Genomic DNA, 15,849 nt, shown 5'->3' on the forward strand with positions numbered 1-15,849 from the left:
AAGTATCCTTTACAGGTTTAAAGTCACTTTATATACACATTAAGTATATATACAAATATTATGTGTTTCCAATTATATACAATTACATAGGTATTTAAATTAATACATAAATATAAATTATATTATATATATATATATAACTTAGTTTGCTCATTAGATGACTGTACTTAGAGACATACAGGCCTTGGTTAAGGAATGGAAAAAATTCAAGAGAAAAAGCATGTTTTAGCCGATTTTCTCCATTTTAATTTTAACCCTCAAAAAGATTCCTGGGACTGTCCTGGTGGCACAGTGGATAAGAATCTGCCTGCCAGTGCAGGGGACACGGGTTCGAGCCCTGGTCTGGGAAGATCCCACATGCCACGGAGCAACTAGGCCCGTGTGCCACAGCTACTGAGCCTGCACTCTAGAGCCCACGAGCCAAAACTACTGAGCCCAAGTGCCACAACTACTGAAGCCCACGTGCCTAGAGCCCGTGCTCCGCCACCACAATGTGAAGCCCGTGCACTGCAATGAAGAGTAGCCCCTGCTCGCCGCAACTAGAGAAAGTCCGCGCGCAGCAACGAAGACCCAACACGGCCAAAAATAAATTAAAAAAAAAAAAAAAAGACTCCTGGGAATTCCCCGGCGGTCCAGTGGTTGGGTCTCCATGCCTTCACTTCCAAGGGCCTGGGTTCAATCCCTGGTTGGGGAACTAGGATCCCACAAGCCGCACAGCACGGCCAAGGAAAGGGGAAGAAAGAAAAAACAGATTCCTCAGGAGTGTTACATCTCCCTCTGCATCTCTTCCAGTTTTGTTCCCGGGCCTCCCTGTTTCTGGCCTGCCACCCACTGAGCAGACGGCATGCAGCTGGGGACGGTGGCCCCTGACCCATTGGCCCCAGAGGCTGCGGGTGGAGTGTCATCCCTTCCCATCAGCCCGTCCCACCTCACACGGCCCAGCAGCACTGCTGTGGGGGGAAGACTCTGGGGTCCTCCAGTCCACCCACCCCCATTTTACAGAGGACATTGATGGCCAGAGGGGAAGGTGACTTGCAGAGCCGGGCTACGCCCTGAGCTGGATGAGGCCAAGCTGGGGGAGCCCTCTGCTCTCAGTCCCGTGCCAACCCACGGCCAGCGCCCACTGACTCAGAACTCAAGCTCTTCTCAGGGTCGGTACTAGGGTCCAGAGGGCTCTGCCTGCGGCGCTGAACACACAGCTGTGCTTCAAGCATCACTGCTTGAAGACTGGAACTGGCTTGGCGACTCGAGATGTGGTATGAATTTCTCCAGCACGCACAGGCCTGTCTAGCAGGTCAGGACAGACGGCTGGGAGGATGACCTGCCTGGTGGCTTCCCGGCAAATCCGCGCTGGGGACTGGAAGCGGGCTGTGCCTCAGACACTCTAACAGCAGCAATGATTCCCTGTGTTGTCAGCACAATGCTTTACTGATCAGTGCGTGTTTCGTACCCTTTGTCCTGTTCAAGGACTTGCTCCTGGAAAAATGGGGACTTTTCCCACCAAAGCCACCCAGCCAGGCTGCTCCTCAGCGCCCCCTGCAGGGGTAAATTAGAAGCGGCTTCTGGGGGATCCAGGGCCCAAGTCCAGGCTGGCTTGGCTTCCCTTAGCACTGCAACCCTGCTGGCTTTCTCCCTAATGAGGGAACCCTAGCTCTGGGTTATTCATGGGACCAGAGACACTCAGGGCTGGCAGCCCCTCCGAGATTGCCCAGCTCAGTCCCCTTGCAACTCCCCTCTATCTTCTTGCCAAGGGGCCATCAGGTTTGAATGCCTCTAGTGATGAGGAGCCCACTACCTCCTAAAGCAGGAATAACACCACCAGCTGTTCTCAACATGCCAGGCACTGGGAAAAGTGTCTAACCCATGGAATTCTTCCTTTCACCGAACGGGAAGCGGCCCTCCCGGTAACCTCTTGGTTATTGATTCTGGTCTTGGTCCTGTTCTCCGAGACTGCAAAGAACAAGGCTGCTCTTTCTGCCCCAAGATAGCCCTCTGTTTCCTGTATCCATGAGCTTCCTTTTCTCTAGGCCAAATGCAGTGACTCATTAAGAAGTGTCTGCTGGAAGCTACCCTGGGCAGACCCCAAGCACCTGGAACACAGTGAGAAATGAAACAGACAAGGGCACTGCTCTCACACTGCCGATGCTCTGCTAGGGGACCAGGCAGCAACCTGGTAAGTAACTAAAGGAGCTCATTCAGGCTGTGATAAATGAGATGAAGAAAATTAAGCAGAGGGAGGGACACAGCGGTGGGGCTGGCCTGGGGCTATTTTAGGTGGGATGGTGTTATAGGTTGAATTGTGTCCCCCCAAAAAGATGTTGAAGTCCCAACCGCCAGAGGTAGTGAATGTGGCCTTATCTGGAAATAGGATTTTTGCAGATGATCAAGGTAAGCTGAGGTTATTACGGTGGGCTCTAATCCAAGGGGACTGTGTCCTTGTGAAAAGAGGAAAGTCAGACACAGAAACATACGGAGGGAAGCCATGCGACCACACACACACACACACACACACACACACACACACACTCACGGAGAACTCCACACAAATCCTGGGGTTGTGGTGCCACCAGCCAAGGAACTACCAGAAGCTTAGAGAAAGGCCTGGAACGGATCCCTCTCTAGGGCCTTCAGAAAGAGTGTGGCCCTGCTGACACTTTGGTATCGGACCTCTGGCCTCCAGGACTTAAAGACAGTATGTTTCTGTTGTTCAGAGTCTGGGATACTTTGTTATGGCAGCAGCAGGAAACTAATACAGGTGGTCAGGGCACTGCAGCTGTTCCTTCAAAGGTCCTCATGTGACACGGCTTCCCAGCCCTGACCACACCCTGGAGGCCCATCCCAGCGGTGGCTGAACTGAGCACACTGTTCCCCACGCTCCCCTCCCTTGCCCTGGAGACAGCATCTTTGCTCATGAGGCCCCGTGCCCCGGGAGGTTTCAGGCTGCGGCTCCCACGAGCGGTCAACTAAGCACCCGCCTCCTCAAATCCTGTTCTCCTGGGATTGCTGTTAAACCACAGTGCTCTTGGGCAAGACTAATGATGGGCCGTCACATTTCTGGCGTCAGGCCCCGCCATTTTCACGCGTCCATAATATGTGGCTCTTTGGCTGGCGCTCTCCTGCCTCGGTGGCCTTTCCCGCACACTCTGCTCTGCGCTGAGTGCCTTCCCTTCGCCTCTGCCTCCTCAGACCCCACCTGGCCTTCGCTGCCAACCTGGGGCCGCGCCAGCACCCAGTGCCTGGCAGTGTGAACAGTTTTCACCCTCGCTCATTTGAATAATGTAGGAGGCTTCTCTCTTTCTTCCAGAACCCCAAACATTTGATTCTTTCTTAGAGCATTCAAACATCCTGCTTTCCATTTCTGTGTCTTCCTTGGGGAGACTGTGAGCTCCCCAAGGGCAAGCAGGGCATCTCAAGGCACGTCTGTTCCCCCAAAGGACTGGCCATCACATGACTTCCCTAACCTCAGATGCCTGGAAAATACCTGCCAACAAGACACTCTCAAATACACAGACCCCAGGAGCTGCATGACCCTGTTCTCTAAAAGCTCAGGTCTTCTCGTTCCTTAATGGGGTGCTTACCCATCCAAACTCAGGGGCTCCTTCCGGAGAGCCTGATTTTCATTTGCTATGAGAAATGGAGAGAACACAGTGCCCTCTCCCTGTGAGCCTCAGGACCCTCTGAGGCCTGGGGGCGGCTGTTCGCTGCCCACACACACGTGTATATACGCACACACACCCACATACACGCCCACATGCGCACATGTGAACGGAGACACCACCTGTCCACCCCGGTGACCTGGAGCTGGGAGGATGTTCCCAGACGCCCTAAGACCTGCCAGCGTGACCCACAGTCCCGGCCCCAGACTCACGATTCTGGAGAGTGGGGGGATCCGGGAAGCCCAGGAGCCCAAGGCTGCGATGCCGCCCAGCAGGTAGCCAAGGATTTCAGTGTTGTCCTGCGGGAACGGTGATACACTCAGCACCCTGAGGAGATGCCCATGCACCCCCAGGCCCGTCCTTTTCTGCTTTTAGGAGGTTCTTCCCAACAAGGCCTAACCCTGACGCCCACCCCCAGGGCATTTGTTGGAACTAGGAGAAGGGGAGGGGCCCGCATTCCCCCCCCGCCTCCCCCCCCCCCCACCGTCAGGTCCCCCTGAGCAGGCTAGACCTCACCTGTACCAGGCTTCCCAGCAGCCTCCGCTGCGGCCCTCGGAGGGGGCCTGAAGCCTTCGGGACAGCGGCCCACAGAGCCCAGCCTGGGCCCAGGCTCAGCGGCAGGACCAGGGCAAATATGCTGGCCCTGAGCTGCCGCCTCCTCTTTCTCTCCCGGGATCCCCGACCTGCAACAGACACCAAGATCCCACAGGGCTCCCGGGATCTGGAACTCGACAGACAGCTGCGTGGGAAGAACTGGTGTCGACCCCAGACCCGAGGCCAGGATGGGCTCCCACACTGTTCCACAGGCCAGCCCCTCACCCCCCTTCAAGGGCCTGTGGTTGGGTTTTCCCCCCTTCCCCTTATCCCCCCACCCCCCCATGACTGGCACTCTTCCCCTTCCTCAGCCTCTCATAGTGTTTTATGTTTCAAGGCAGGGCAACGTGATCCTTTTTCATATGCACCTGCATGCACACAGAGTCGCCCGTCCTAGACTGGAGACCGCTGAAGGCAGGCACTGTGCCCGGCCAGTGCTAGAATCTGCACGGAGCCCGGCACAGAGCAGAACCGGCACAAGCTTGGTGAATGTATTATGAGTGGGCACGCTGGTGCCAAGGCACCAAAGCTGTGAGTAGGATAAGCATCGTCTTTGAAAGTCTCCTTGAAATAGAAGACAGATACGCCTCTGAACAATTCCAAAAAGAACATTCCTCCTCTGGGCAGCCTCGAGCAGCTGAGAGCATCTTACATCACCCCTGATGCAAGCATTTCCCTTTGGGACAAGGGTCCGAGCACACTGTTGCCCCTTCTCAGGCAAGTCCCAGTCCCACATACTTAAGGCTACTCAACCCATCTCAGTTACTTCCAGCGCCCGCTCGGCCTGAGGCAGCCCAGGTGCTTCGCTTGGAGCCCCTGGACTTGCACACTGAGTATCACTGTCCATCCCCAAAGCCCCGCCCCCTCCCCTCCCTGACCTCGGCCCATGCTGCCCTTTCACCTGGAATGCCCTTCCTTGCGGTCCCAGTTCCGACGTCACATCCTTCTCTGACACCTGCAGCCCCTCCCCTCCTCTGGTTGCCCATTGTGTGCCCACACCCCCTTACTAGCAGCGCTAACTACCTTTTAGGCCCCTGACTCCCCGCTCTGGGTGAAACCAAGGAGCTCGCCCATTCGTCTGTATTTGGCAGGGTCCAGGCTCGGGCGTGACAGGGAGAGGCACTCAGCACACTGATGGATGAAATGAGTGGATGGGTGAAGACAGGAACAGATGGCAGCACACTTACCTGAACTGGACTTGACTTTGGAGCTGCAGACTGGGAAGAGAATGGACACGAAGCTCACCAGGTCAACAGCTGCTAGGTAGACACCAGTGAAGACCTGGGAGCAAAGGAAAGAGGGTCTTGGTGTTCAAACACCTTTCAGCAACTGTAGCACCCCTCATTCTGGCTCTCCTCTACCACGTGTGTTCCACTGATGTAGGGCTTCCAGGGACACCTCCGACCCCAGGAAAGGTTGGTTATCACCTCCATTTGACTAACGAGGAGATGGGGTGCTTAAGTAACCAATCCCATTATGCAGACGCCCATCAGAGAGATGGGATAAGAACTCAGCCCGCCCCGCTTTCCACTGGACAGCATGGTCTCTGCTGTGCAACTTTGGCCCAGCCACTGAACTTCCCTGGGCCTCGGTTTCCTCATCTAGAAAGCAGGGATAATAACAGTGCCTCCCTCATTGTTAAGTAGATTGTATGGGCCGATACATGGGAAGTTGCTTAGGCCAGCGACTGGACGAAAGTAAAATGCACCTACCCATACATGCACTAGCTACTGACAGTATAGTTGACACTTGAAGAACTCAGGGGTTGGGGCACCGACTCCTCTGAAGTGGAAATTCCAAGTATAACTTTACAGTCAGCCCTCTGTATCCGAGGTTCTGCGTCCATGGATTCAACCAACTGTGGATCCTGTAGTGCCGTAGTGTGTATTTATTGAAAAAAAATCCATGTATACGTGGACACACACAGTTCAAACCCATGTTGTTCAAGGGTCCACTGTACTTAGTGCTTACGAGCATGCATTCTGGGGTTTGAATCCTGACTCTGTACTTACTAGAGGGTGACTTTAGCAAGGTTATTTAACCTCGCTATGCCTCAGTTTCCACATGTATAAAACAGGGATAATGAGAGCACCCACGTCATAGGTCGATTTGAGGATGAAATGAGTTAATACATGAAAAGCCCTTAATGTCAAGTACATAGTTAAGTATTTAATAAATACCAGCTATTATTATTGGACTTGAGCTAGGCCTCATTATAGTCTATCGGCTAATGACAATGGGCTCCCAGAAGGAAAGGTGATTTGTTTCTGATAGAATGCTGCTCACAGCAGGGTCTAGAACTCTCCAAACCTGTGTCCAACCACTAGGCTCCCCTCCTTCACATCTACCTGGATGGCAAAAGGCCAGGATCAGCCCGCTGAAGTGGGACCCACAGGTCCTCCTTGGGATATGTGTTTTGGGATAAGCCCCTTCTACACAGATATGTTTGAGGGCCTAGACTTTGGAAAAACTTGAAACTGCTTCTCCCTTGCTCCAAAGCCCACATCACTACCTGGGAAAGGATTCGGACACCCCTGCCTGAGCTGCGGCTGGGCCCTGGGCTCTAAAAACAATAACAGCAACAATCCCTTTTTACTGGATAGCTACTATGTGTCAGCTGGTGTTTTAAGTGATGGGGATATGGTAGCGAATAAAAATTTTTGCCCTTATGGAGCTGACATTCTAGTAGGGGTTAACATACAATAAGCCATAAACATAATGAATAAGTAAAGTCGATGGTATATTAGGGAAAACTAGAGCAAGATAAGGTTGTCTGGAGCACCTGTGGTAGAGGCAGGGCACACTTTTAAACAGGTGATCAGGGAGGCCTTATTGAGAAGGAGATAATCTGAGCAAAGACTTAAAGGAGGTGAGCAGCGAGCCACGTGGGTATTGGAGGAGCAGGAAGGCCAGCAGGGTCACAAGCCCTGAGGCGAAACTGCCTCCCATGGGGAAGGAACGAGACAGAAACCACTGTCACCTGTGGGCCCAACACACCTGGATGGTGAGCTGTTTGGCCAGAATCGCCCCGATGGTGTCACACAGGCTGGTCAGGAGGCAGCAGGCAGCACACAGCGCCGACTGGTCCCGTCCGGATTTCTTCCCACATCTCAGATAGAGAAGCCTGCGGGGACAGACAGGCGTGTGGGCAGAACACGGAGACGCGAGTTTGGGTTCCCAAAGCAGGTGTCTGAAAAGGGCAATTGTGACTTTAGGTCCCTCAGAATCACTTTCTTCCCGATATTCAGCAGGTGGTTTTGACCTTAGTTTGCAGGTGGTTAAAGAAAGGATGGAAAGCCTCCGAGCCACTGACCAACAAGCCCATGGCAGGAGGCAGACCTCGTGAAAGGATGAAAGAAATTCCTCCTACAAATCTGGCTGCCTCAAGTTCATGACCCACCACTCAGTGCTGACAAATGAGCTGTCAGCTTTTATGTTTTGAAAGGAAACAGGAGGGTTATAAAAGTAACCCAATCATTGCAGTTTAACTGCAGAGCAGAGTTAATCGCCTGGATTAAAAAGGCAACTTGCTTCTTTGAAATTAAAATGAAATCCTTCTAATCCATCTGTGCAGTGAAATGGCCTGGCTTCTGCCAGCTGCATCCAAACTGATTTCACTTTGGGTGCATGTTCCTCACACACCGGGGGAGACTCCTCTAAGCTGCGATGGCACTTTGGGCTGACCTCCCCCTAGGGGCCCCACTGCTGGCTTCTCTCCCTTACTGCCCGCTTTCCACCCCCAGGAACAAGCGCGGGAAGGCAGGACAGACCGGAAGGGGCCAGGTGTCTCTCTGTCAGCATCATTGATCGGATCTTGGAAATACTTTATTCTAGATGTTTCCCTGCTCCATTTCTGTGGAGAAACTGAGGCATGATTGCAGCTCTGTTTTCACTTCATTTAACCACAGGGTGGTACTCACTCTACATCATTAGGACCATATGGCTGGTTCTGAGCATCAGCCCTTGGGACTAATGAATGAGGACAGAAGGCCATTGGGCTCCCAAACATTCCCCAACCAGCCAGCCGAAGCCCAAAGCTCACAGTGGGAATACCAACTGTTAATTTGGGTCCTGAAACTGTTTCAAGGCCCAGGAGTGAAGACTCCTACATTAGAGACTCTCTGAGTTGGACCCAAATTAGAAATAATTCATTTAGGGCTTCCCTGGTGGCGCAGTGGTTAAGAATCCGCCTGCCAAAGCAGGGGACACGGGCTCGAGCCCTGGTCTGGGAAGATCCCACATGCCGCGGAGCGACTAAGCCCGTGCGCCACAACTACTGAGCCAGCGCTCTAGAGCCCGCGAGTCACAACTACTGAGCCCGTGTGCCACAACTACTGAGGCCTGCGCGCCTGGAGTCCGTGCTCTGCAACAAGAGAAGCCACCGCCATGAGAAGCCCGCGCACCACAACAACGAAGAGTAGCCCCCGCTCACCGCAACCAGAGAAAGCCCGCGCGCAGCAACCAAGACCCAACACAGCCAAAAAAATAAAACAAACAAATAAATAAATAAATTGATTTAAAAAAAGAAACAATTCATTTCAACCCTCCCATTTGAGAAAGGAGAAAACTGAGGCCTATGGTGAAAGGTGAGTTAACGGCAGGCCTCTGCTTCACGTGTGGCGGCTCTGCGTGTGCCCTGCGGCTCTCCGGCCACTTCCCCAGCTCTTAGGGGTCAGGTATCCCGGGCTGACTCTGACCCAGTCCCCACACAGCTGAGGCAAGGCGAAAAGGCAGAGGCTGTGCTCTCAGCCTGGCCACTGGGCATTCTGGAGGGAGCAGCTTAACCTCTCCAAGCCTTAGTTCCTGGAGGGTAAGACGTCTAATAATACTGGCTTTAGAGGGTGGCGGTGAGGGACAAGTGAGATAATGCACAAAAAGTGCCTTGTTAGTTCCCATCCTCTGATCTGGGTAGTTTACCTCACAAGCCTGCCCCTTTCTAGTAGGTTCTGGGATTTCGGTTCTCCCTATTTACTCAGGCAAGTTAGTTAACCTCTCAGCAGCTCAGGCTTCTCATCTAAGCGGGGTCAATGACAGTCCCTACCCCATGGGGCTGTGGCAGGGATCAGTGAGTTAACGCAGCACTAGGCCCTCAGTAACTGTTCTAAGTGTCTTATTCATATTCCAGGGACTGGGCAGTGGGGCTGCAGAATCTCTCCACCAGCGTCAAATGCCTGAGGGGAACATGATTGCCTGTCAAAGGTGAGCCGGTGTCAGCCTCCCTCAGGGGTGGTCCTTCTCCCCTGCCAGGGAATACGTGGGTGGCACCATCCTCCAGAGCTTGGGACAGGGTGGCAGAAGATCTGGAGACCATCTTTAGCCAGACTTCACCCTTAGAACCCAGGTTATGGGGACCACTTGGCCAAAACACTCCAGGTGTCGGACAGACCAGGGCAAAGTCTGTGGCCAGAGTCGGATACTAGCCTCCCCTCTTCTCAGCTAAGAGGGCCAGTAAATTGAGGCCAGAAACATTGAGAGACTTGTCCAAGGCCCTTGCCCTCCGCCAAGGGTTGATGGCAGTGTTGGAGCAATAATAATGCTGTTTAATGAGCATTTAGTAAGAGCTTTACCAGTACTATTTGATCCTCCCAGCCGTCCTATGTGCTATCATCCCCATTTACGTGAGTAAAACGAGCCCCAGGGATCTTATAGCTCGCCCAGCTCACACGGCCAGTGAACGGGGAAAGGCTGACACTAGAACCCAGGACTGGCTGCTTCCAGTCCACGGCCCCGTCCACTGCACCACCCAGCCTCCTCCTGCTGGGTCCCAGCCCAGCCTCCTGTGCGTGGAATCCGGAAAGAAGTATCTGATTTCAGTCTACAGCAAAATGCTCCTCTCGATCCTGCAATTGTGCTGCCTCCTGCATCCTCCCTTTCTGCCCCCTTCCCTCTAGGTTTCCAAGCGCGAGTTGGCAGGGGGCAGCGCCCCATTTCCCCCCGCGGCCGCCCCGGTCCCCGCCCTGGCGCCGCCCGGCCCCAGTCCCCATTACAGCGCGTGGACGGCGATCCAGCAGGAGAAGGCGCAGATCCACAGGCCGAAGGAGATGCAGACACGGTGGCGGGCGAAGCAGTGGTCCAGGTAGTCCCAGTCCCAGAGCGCGGGCGCGGGGCTGGGCGCCTCCCCCATGGCTGTCTCGGCTCCGCCTGGCCCGGTGCCCGCGCCTCCGCCTGGCCGGGGACCCGCGCGCAGCCTCCCCCCGCTGCCCGCCGCCCCGGGCGCTGCCTCCCCGCGCGTCTCCTTCTCCGGTTCTGTTCCTTCGCGGCGGCCCCAGCCGAGCGCGCCGACAGCAGGCCGGAGATAGGCGCGCCCAGCTCCGCGCTCCAGGGGGCGGGCGGCGGCGGTCAAGACTCGAGGGAAAAGTTTCCGGGAACGCGCGGCTCCCCACCCCTCGCGCTATTGTCGGGGGTCGGCGGGCGGGAGGCCGCCCCCCAGTGGCGGAAGCCGGGAGCAGCCTCTGCACAAAGGCTGCGCCCCACGCCCCCCAGACAGCGGCGGCAGCACGGCTCCCGCGGACCCCTTCGCTGTCACGCACCCCCAAACCCGGCCGCCAGAGCGGAATACACTGACCTGCCGGCGCATGGTGAGGCACCTCGTCCGTTCATTAACCCACCATATTTCCTGAGTCAAACAATACATACTTGGTGCCTGGGGAGCTTGCTTGGGCGCTGGGGATCCCGCGATGAGTGGGGCTTTGTCCAGATCGTTAAAATGGCACAATACAAAGGGTGCTGTGGGAGGCCAAGAAAGAGGAATCAAACGCGCCCCTCTGCATCCTCCCTCACTCTTTTCTGAGGCTGGAGCTGCACCCTGTGTCCCTGTTCCGTTGCCCAAGCGGGGCTCTGGAGGCGAAGTCCTCTTACCCCGCGACCCGCCGCAGCCAGGGAGCCCCGTGATTTTTGCAATCTGTCCCCTCCCATCCAGCCACACTGCCGTCAGTTCAAGTACACAGGGCTATTGTTCTTGAAAACAAACTATTACTATGATTTTAAATTTTCATTGTTGATTTTAATAACTTTTCTTAAAGGACATGACTATATCATTTCTTTTTTTTATTTTTAAAAATAGCTTTACTGAGATCCCATTCATATATCATAAAATTCACCCATTTAAAGTGTACAGTTCAGTGGTTTTTAATATATCCACAGAGTTGTGCGACCACCACCATTATCTAATTTTAGAACATTTTCATTACCTGCCAAAAAACCTAGTGCCTACTAGCAGTTACTCTCCACCCCTCTCAAGCACTCCCAGCCCTAGGCAACCACACATCTACCTCTGTCTCTATGGAGCTGCCTATGCTGGACATTCCTTATAAATGGAATCATCCAATAGTGACCTTTTTGTGACTGACTTAGCGTAAAGTTTTTAAGCATCATGCATGTTGTAGCATGTATCCGTATGTTACTTCTTTTTATGGCTGAAAAATAATCCATTGTATGGTTGTACCAGATTTATTTATCTTTTCATCAGTTGATGGACATTTGGGTTGTTTCCACTTTTTGGCTGTTATGAATAATGCACTGTGAACATTTGTCTACAAGTTTTTGTGTGGACATAGGTTCTCAGTCCTCTTGGTCACATACCTAGGAGTAGAATTGCTGGGTCCCATGGTAACTCTGTGTTTCAAGTTTCGAGGAACTACTCGACTGTTTTCCAAAGTGGCTACACTATTTTATTGGTTTATTCATTTTAAAAAAGTTATGACCACACACGGGAGAAATAAAACACTATCTGTCAGGCATTGTGCTAGGAGCGGGGGACACATTGTTGAGAAAAACAGATGTTTTTCTACCTCAGTGGAATTTACAGTCCAGTAGAAAAGAGAGAGATATTAAACAGGCAATCAAGCAAATAAAGATAAAATTAAAATATGTTATTAAGCAAAAGGGGCCAAAATTCAAATAGTAACATGATTAAGATGAATTGATATAAAATTCATGCCAACTAAGACAAGATTAAAGGGTTAAATTAAAAATATATGTAACCCAAGTTTCTCATAGTGTATAAACAAAAAATGCTCTTAGTCTGAAACCTCTGCCTTCTTCATCTTTTTTTTTTTTTCTTCTTCATCTTTTTTTTTCTTCTTTGTTTTTGCCTTCTTGTTCTTTTCGGGCTCTTCCGGTGTTTGTTCTCTGTGCTTACAAATGGTCATCTCTACTTTGCTCTCCTGTGGGTGCTGACCAGTGACTGCCTAGATCCTGGGTTCCTCTAGTGATGCTGTCTACTTACTGCTCCCAAAGGCAGATCTATCCAAAGATAATCTATTCCACTAATTATCTCACTGAAGTGAGGACACAGCCCACAGTTTTGTGTCACTCTCTCACCAGGCCCTAAGGTTGCCTTATGCTCTCAGTTTTGTTTTGACTTGAAGATACCACTATTTAATTTGATTCAATCTTTGTTATGGTTTCCTTCTCTCTCAGGCTCAGCATAGACCCCGGGGAGGTGGGCCTAATTTAAAAGTTGCGGGGACTTCCCTGGCTGTCCAGTGGTTAAGGCCCCGTGCTTCCAATGCTGGGGGCACGGGTTCGATCCGTGGTCGGGGAACTGAGATCCCACAAGCTGCATGGTGCGGCCAAAAAATAAAAAATAAAAGTTGCTTCAGGGAATCCCCTGGTGGTCCAGTGGTTAGAACTCGGTGCCTTCACTGCCGTGGCCCCGGTTTGATCCCTGGTCGGGGAACTAAGAACCCTGCTTGGCCAATCTTCCTCACCCACGTTGGACCAGGTTTACACACATTAACGTCTTTTTCTTAAATTAGTAGTTAATTCTCCACCTTTTCTGTGACTCCTCTGAGAATCTGAAGAAAACCTCATCCCTGAAAAATATGAACTTGTGTGCACACCCACACACAGTTTGTCGTATAATCTTAAGGAATTTATGGAACGCCTGAAATTCAACTATGGATTCCATAGCAGAATAGACCCAGACTAAACGTCCCTAGTTTAAGGGTTTAAGTCCTACAGGTACCCTGCCCTGAGCAGCTGAGGCAGTGTGGCCCACAGATTGTCGGTATCAGAATCACTCTGGCTGCCGGTCAAAAAGCAGACCTACTAAATCCAACTCCCTGGGCATGTGTCCTTGGAATCTGCATGGATTCGTTTCCTGGAATTGCTGAAACAAATCACCACAAACGCAGTGGTTTAAAGAAACAAAAATGTATTCCCTCAGTTCCGGAGGCCAAAAGTCTGAAATCAGTTTTCACTGGACCAAAATCAAGGTGTTGGCTGGGCTGCCTCTCCATGGCAGCTCTACGGGGAAGCTGTTTCTTGTCCTGCCTCTTCCAGCTTCTGGTGGTTGCCAGCGTTCCTTGCCTTATGGCTGCATTCCTCTGATCAGTCTCTGCCTCCTGCCTCCGTGGCTATATTGCCTTCTCCTCTTCTGTGTGTTAAATCTCCCTCTGCCTTTCTCTTATAAAGACACTGTGATTACATTTGTGGCCTACTCAGGTAATCCACGATAATCTTCTTGTCTCAAGTTCTTTAACTTAATCACGTCTGCAAAGACCCATTTTCCACATAAGGTAACATTTACAGGTTCCAAGGATTAGGACTTGAAATCTTTGGGGACCATTATTTAGTCAACTACACTGCTTTGCACAAGCTTCTTAGGAGATTCTTTTTTTTTTTTTTAATTTATTTATTTTTGGCTGCGTTGGATCTTCATTGCTGCATGCGGGCTTTCTCTAGTTGTGGCGAACGGGGGCTACTCTTCGTTGCAGCGTGCGGGCTTCTTATTGCGGTGGCTTCTCTTGTTGCGGAGCACAGGCTCTAGGCGCGCAGGCTTCAGTAGTTGTGGCATGCGGGCTCAGGAGTTGTGGCTCGCGGGCTCTAGGGTGTAGGCTCAGTAGTTGTGGTGCACGGGTTTAGTTGCTCCACGGCATGTGGGATCTTCCTGGACCAGGGCTCGAACCCATGTGCCCTGCATTAGCAGGCAGATTCTTAACCACTGTGCCGCCAGGGAAGTCCCTTCTTAGGAGATTCTTATGAGACACACTAGGTTATGAGATGGCCCTCAGTGGGGCTGGAGAGGCTGCGGGGAGCTGTTCCCAGTCTCTGGATATCTTGGCTCATTGGATGTTGCAGTGGGAAGACGTGGGCTTTGGAGAATCTTGACTGGAATTCTCACTCTGCATCCTTGCAGGTGTGATTGGGGTGAAGCACTGATTCTCTCTGCACGGGAGTATTTTTACCTGTAAACTGAGAATAGGAGTACCTATCATAGAGTTACTGTGATTATTAGACATCCTGCAGATAAAGCATCTGGCACATGTCAACAGTGGCAATTATTATTGTTATTGTCCTTCCTAGGAAGAACCTCAGATCCACTAAAAAAAAGGAGGTATAGGGCTTCCCTTGTGGCGCAGTGGTTGAGAGTCCACCTGCCAATGCAGGGGACGTGGGTTCATGCCCCGGTCCGGGAAGATCCCACATGCCGCGGAGCGGCTGGGCCAGTGAGCCATGGCCGCTGAGCCTGTGCGTCCGGAGTCTGTGCTCTGCAACGGCAGAGGCCACAACAGTGAGAGGCCCGCGTACCGCCAAAAAAAAAAAAAAAAAAAAAGATATAAAGAATATGTGAAAAGGAAGATCAACAATGGAGGGAGACACAGAGCTCAGTTCTTCCCTTCCCCACCACGTTCCAGGAGCATCTGTCTTCTGTGCTTGTGCCTCCCAAGTGAGTTATCCGCAGCTCGGAGCTCCCAAACTTTAGACTCACACATGCAACTGCCTATGCGTGACCTGTCTTGCATGTCTTAATTGAGCGCGTCTAAAACCAAACCGGGTGGTTTTCCTTCCCAAAGCTGCTCCACCGGTGGTCTTCCCTACAAAGGTGATTGGGCGTCCTGGTCCTGAGGGGGTAGGTGCCTGCTCTCCTCCTCTGTTAGGGTGCCTCTCAAGCACGATGAGTGTTGTCTTTCTACCAGGCTGTGAGCACCTTGCAGCTGGGGTTGATTAGTTCCTACCTGTCTCCCCAGCTCAGTGCCTGGCACATACTTAGAAAAATATTTACGGAGTGAAAATATTGATTTTTAAACAGGCCAGAGAAATGTGATGTGTACTTAAGAACATATTGAAAATGCTTTGGGTAGTATAGTCACTTTCACAATGTTGATTCTTCCAATCCAAAATGGTTCTGATGAACCTAGGGGCAGGACAGGAATAAAGACACAGATGTAGAGAATGGACTTGAGGACACGGGGAAAGAGAAGGGTAAGCTGGGATGAAGTGAGAGAGTGGCATGGACATATATACTCTACCAAATGTAAAATAGATAACTAGTGGGAAGCAGCCGCATGGCACAGGGAGATCAGCTTGGTGCATTGTGACCACCTAGAGGCGTGGAATAGGGAGGGTGGGAGGGTGGGAGGGAGGGAGTCGCAAGAGGGATGAGATAATGGGAACATATGTATATATATATAACTGATTCATTTCGTTATAAAGCAGAAACTAACACACCATTATAAAGCAATTATACTCCAATAAAGATGTTAAAAAAAAAAAAAAAAAAGAAAGAAAATGCTTAGGTGATACCTAACATTGCACGTGTGGGTACATTGGGGAAGGCTTTCAAGAAACGCATGAGCTGGGCTCTGGAGAATGT

At 51.7% G+C, this 15,849-nt stretch overlaps 1 protein-coding gene across 7 annotated transcripts in view; it reads right to left on the reverse strand.

Annotated features, from left to right (window-relative positions):
- Positions 1-10,617, reverse strand: part of TMEM44 (transmembrane protein 44) — a 48,292-nt gene extending 37,675 nt beyond the window's left edge. For 3 of the 7 annotated variants that reach the window (XM_032631389.1, XM_032631384.1, XM_032631388.1), the window contains exons 1-5: positions 10,238-10,616; positions 7,248-7,374; positions 5,438-5,531; positions 4,173-4,339; positions 3,869-3,955 (exon numbers count right to left, since the gene is read on the reverse strand). In XM_032631389.1, coding sequence (XP_032487280.1) covers positions 3,869-3,955; positions 4,173-4,339; positions 5,438-5,531; positions 7,248-7,374; positions 10,238-10,374 — 612 coding nt within the window. In that variant the 5' untranslated portion in view covers positions 10,375-10,616. Of the gene's footprint in view, positions 1-3,868; positions 3,956-4,172; positions 4,340-5,437; positions 5,532-7,247; positions 7,375-10,237 lie in introns of all 7 variants that reach the window. The other 4 variants (XM_032631385.1, XM_032631387.1, XM_032631383.1 and 1 more) reach the window with 3 other exon arrangements.
- Between the last annotated feature and the right edge of the window lie 5,232 nt (positions 10,618-15,849).

Source organism: Phocoena sinus, chromosome 4 (genome assembly GCF_008692025.1).
Source record: "Phocoena sinus isolate mPhoSin1 chromosome 4, mPhoSin1.pri, whole genome shotgun sequence".
Taxonomy (NCBI): domain Eukaryota; kingdom Metazoa; phylum Chordata; class Mammalia; order Artiodactyla; family Phocoenidae; genus Phocoena; species Phocoena sinus.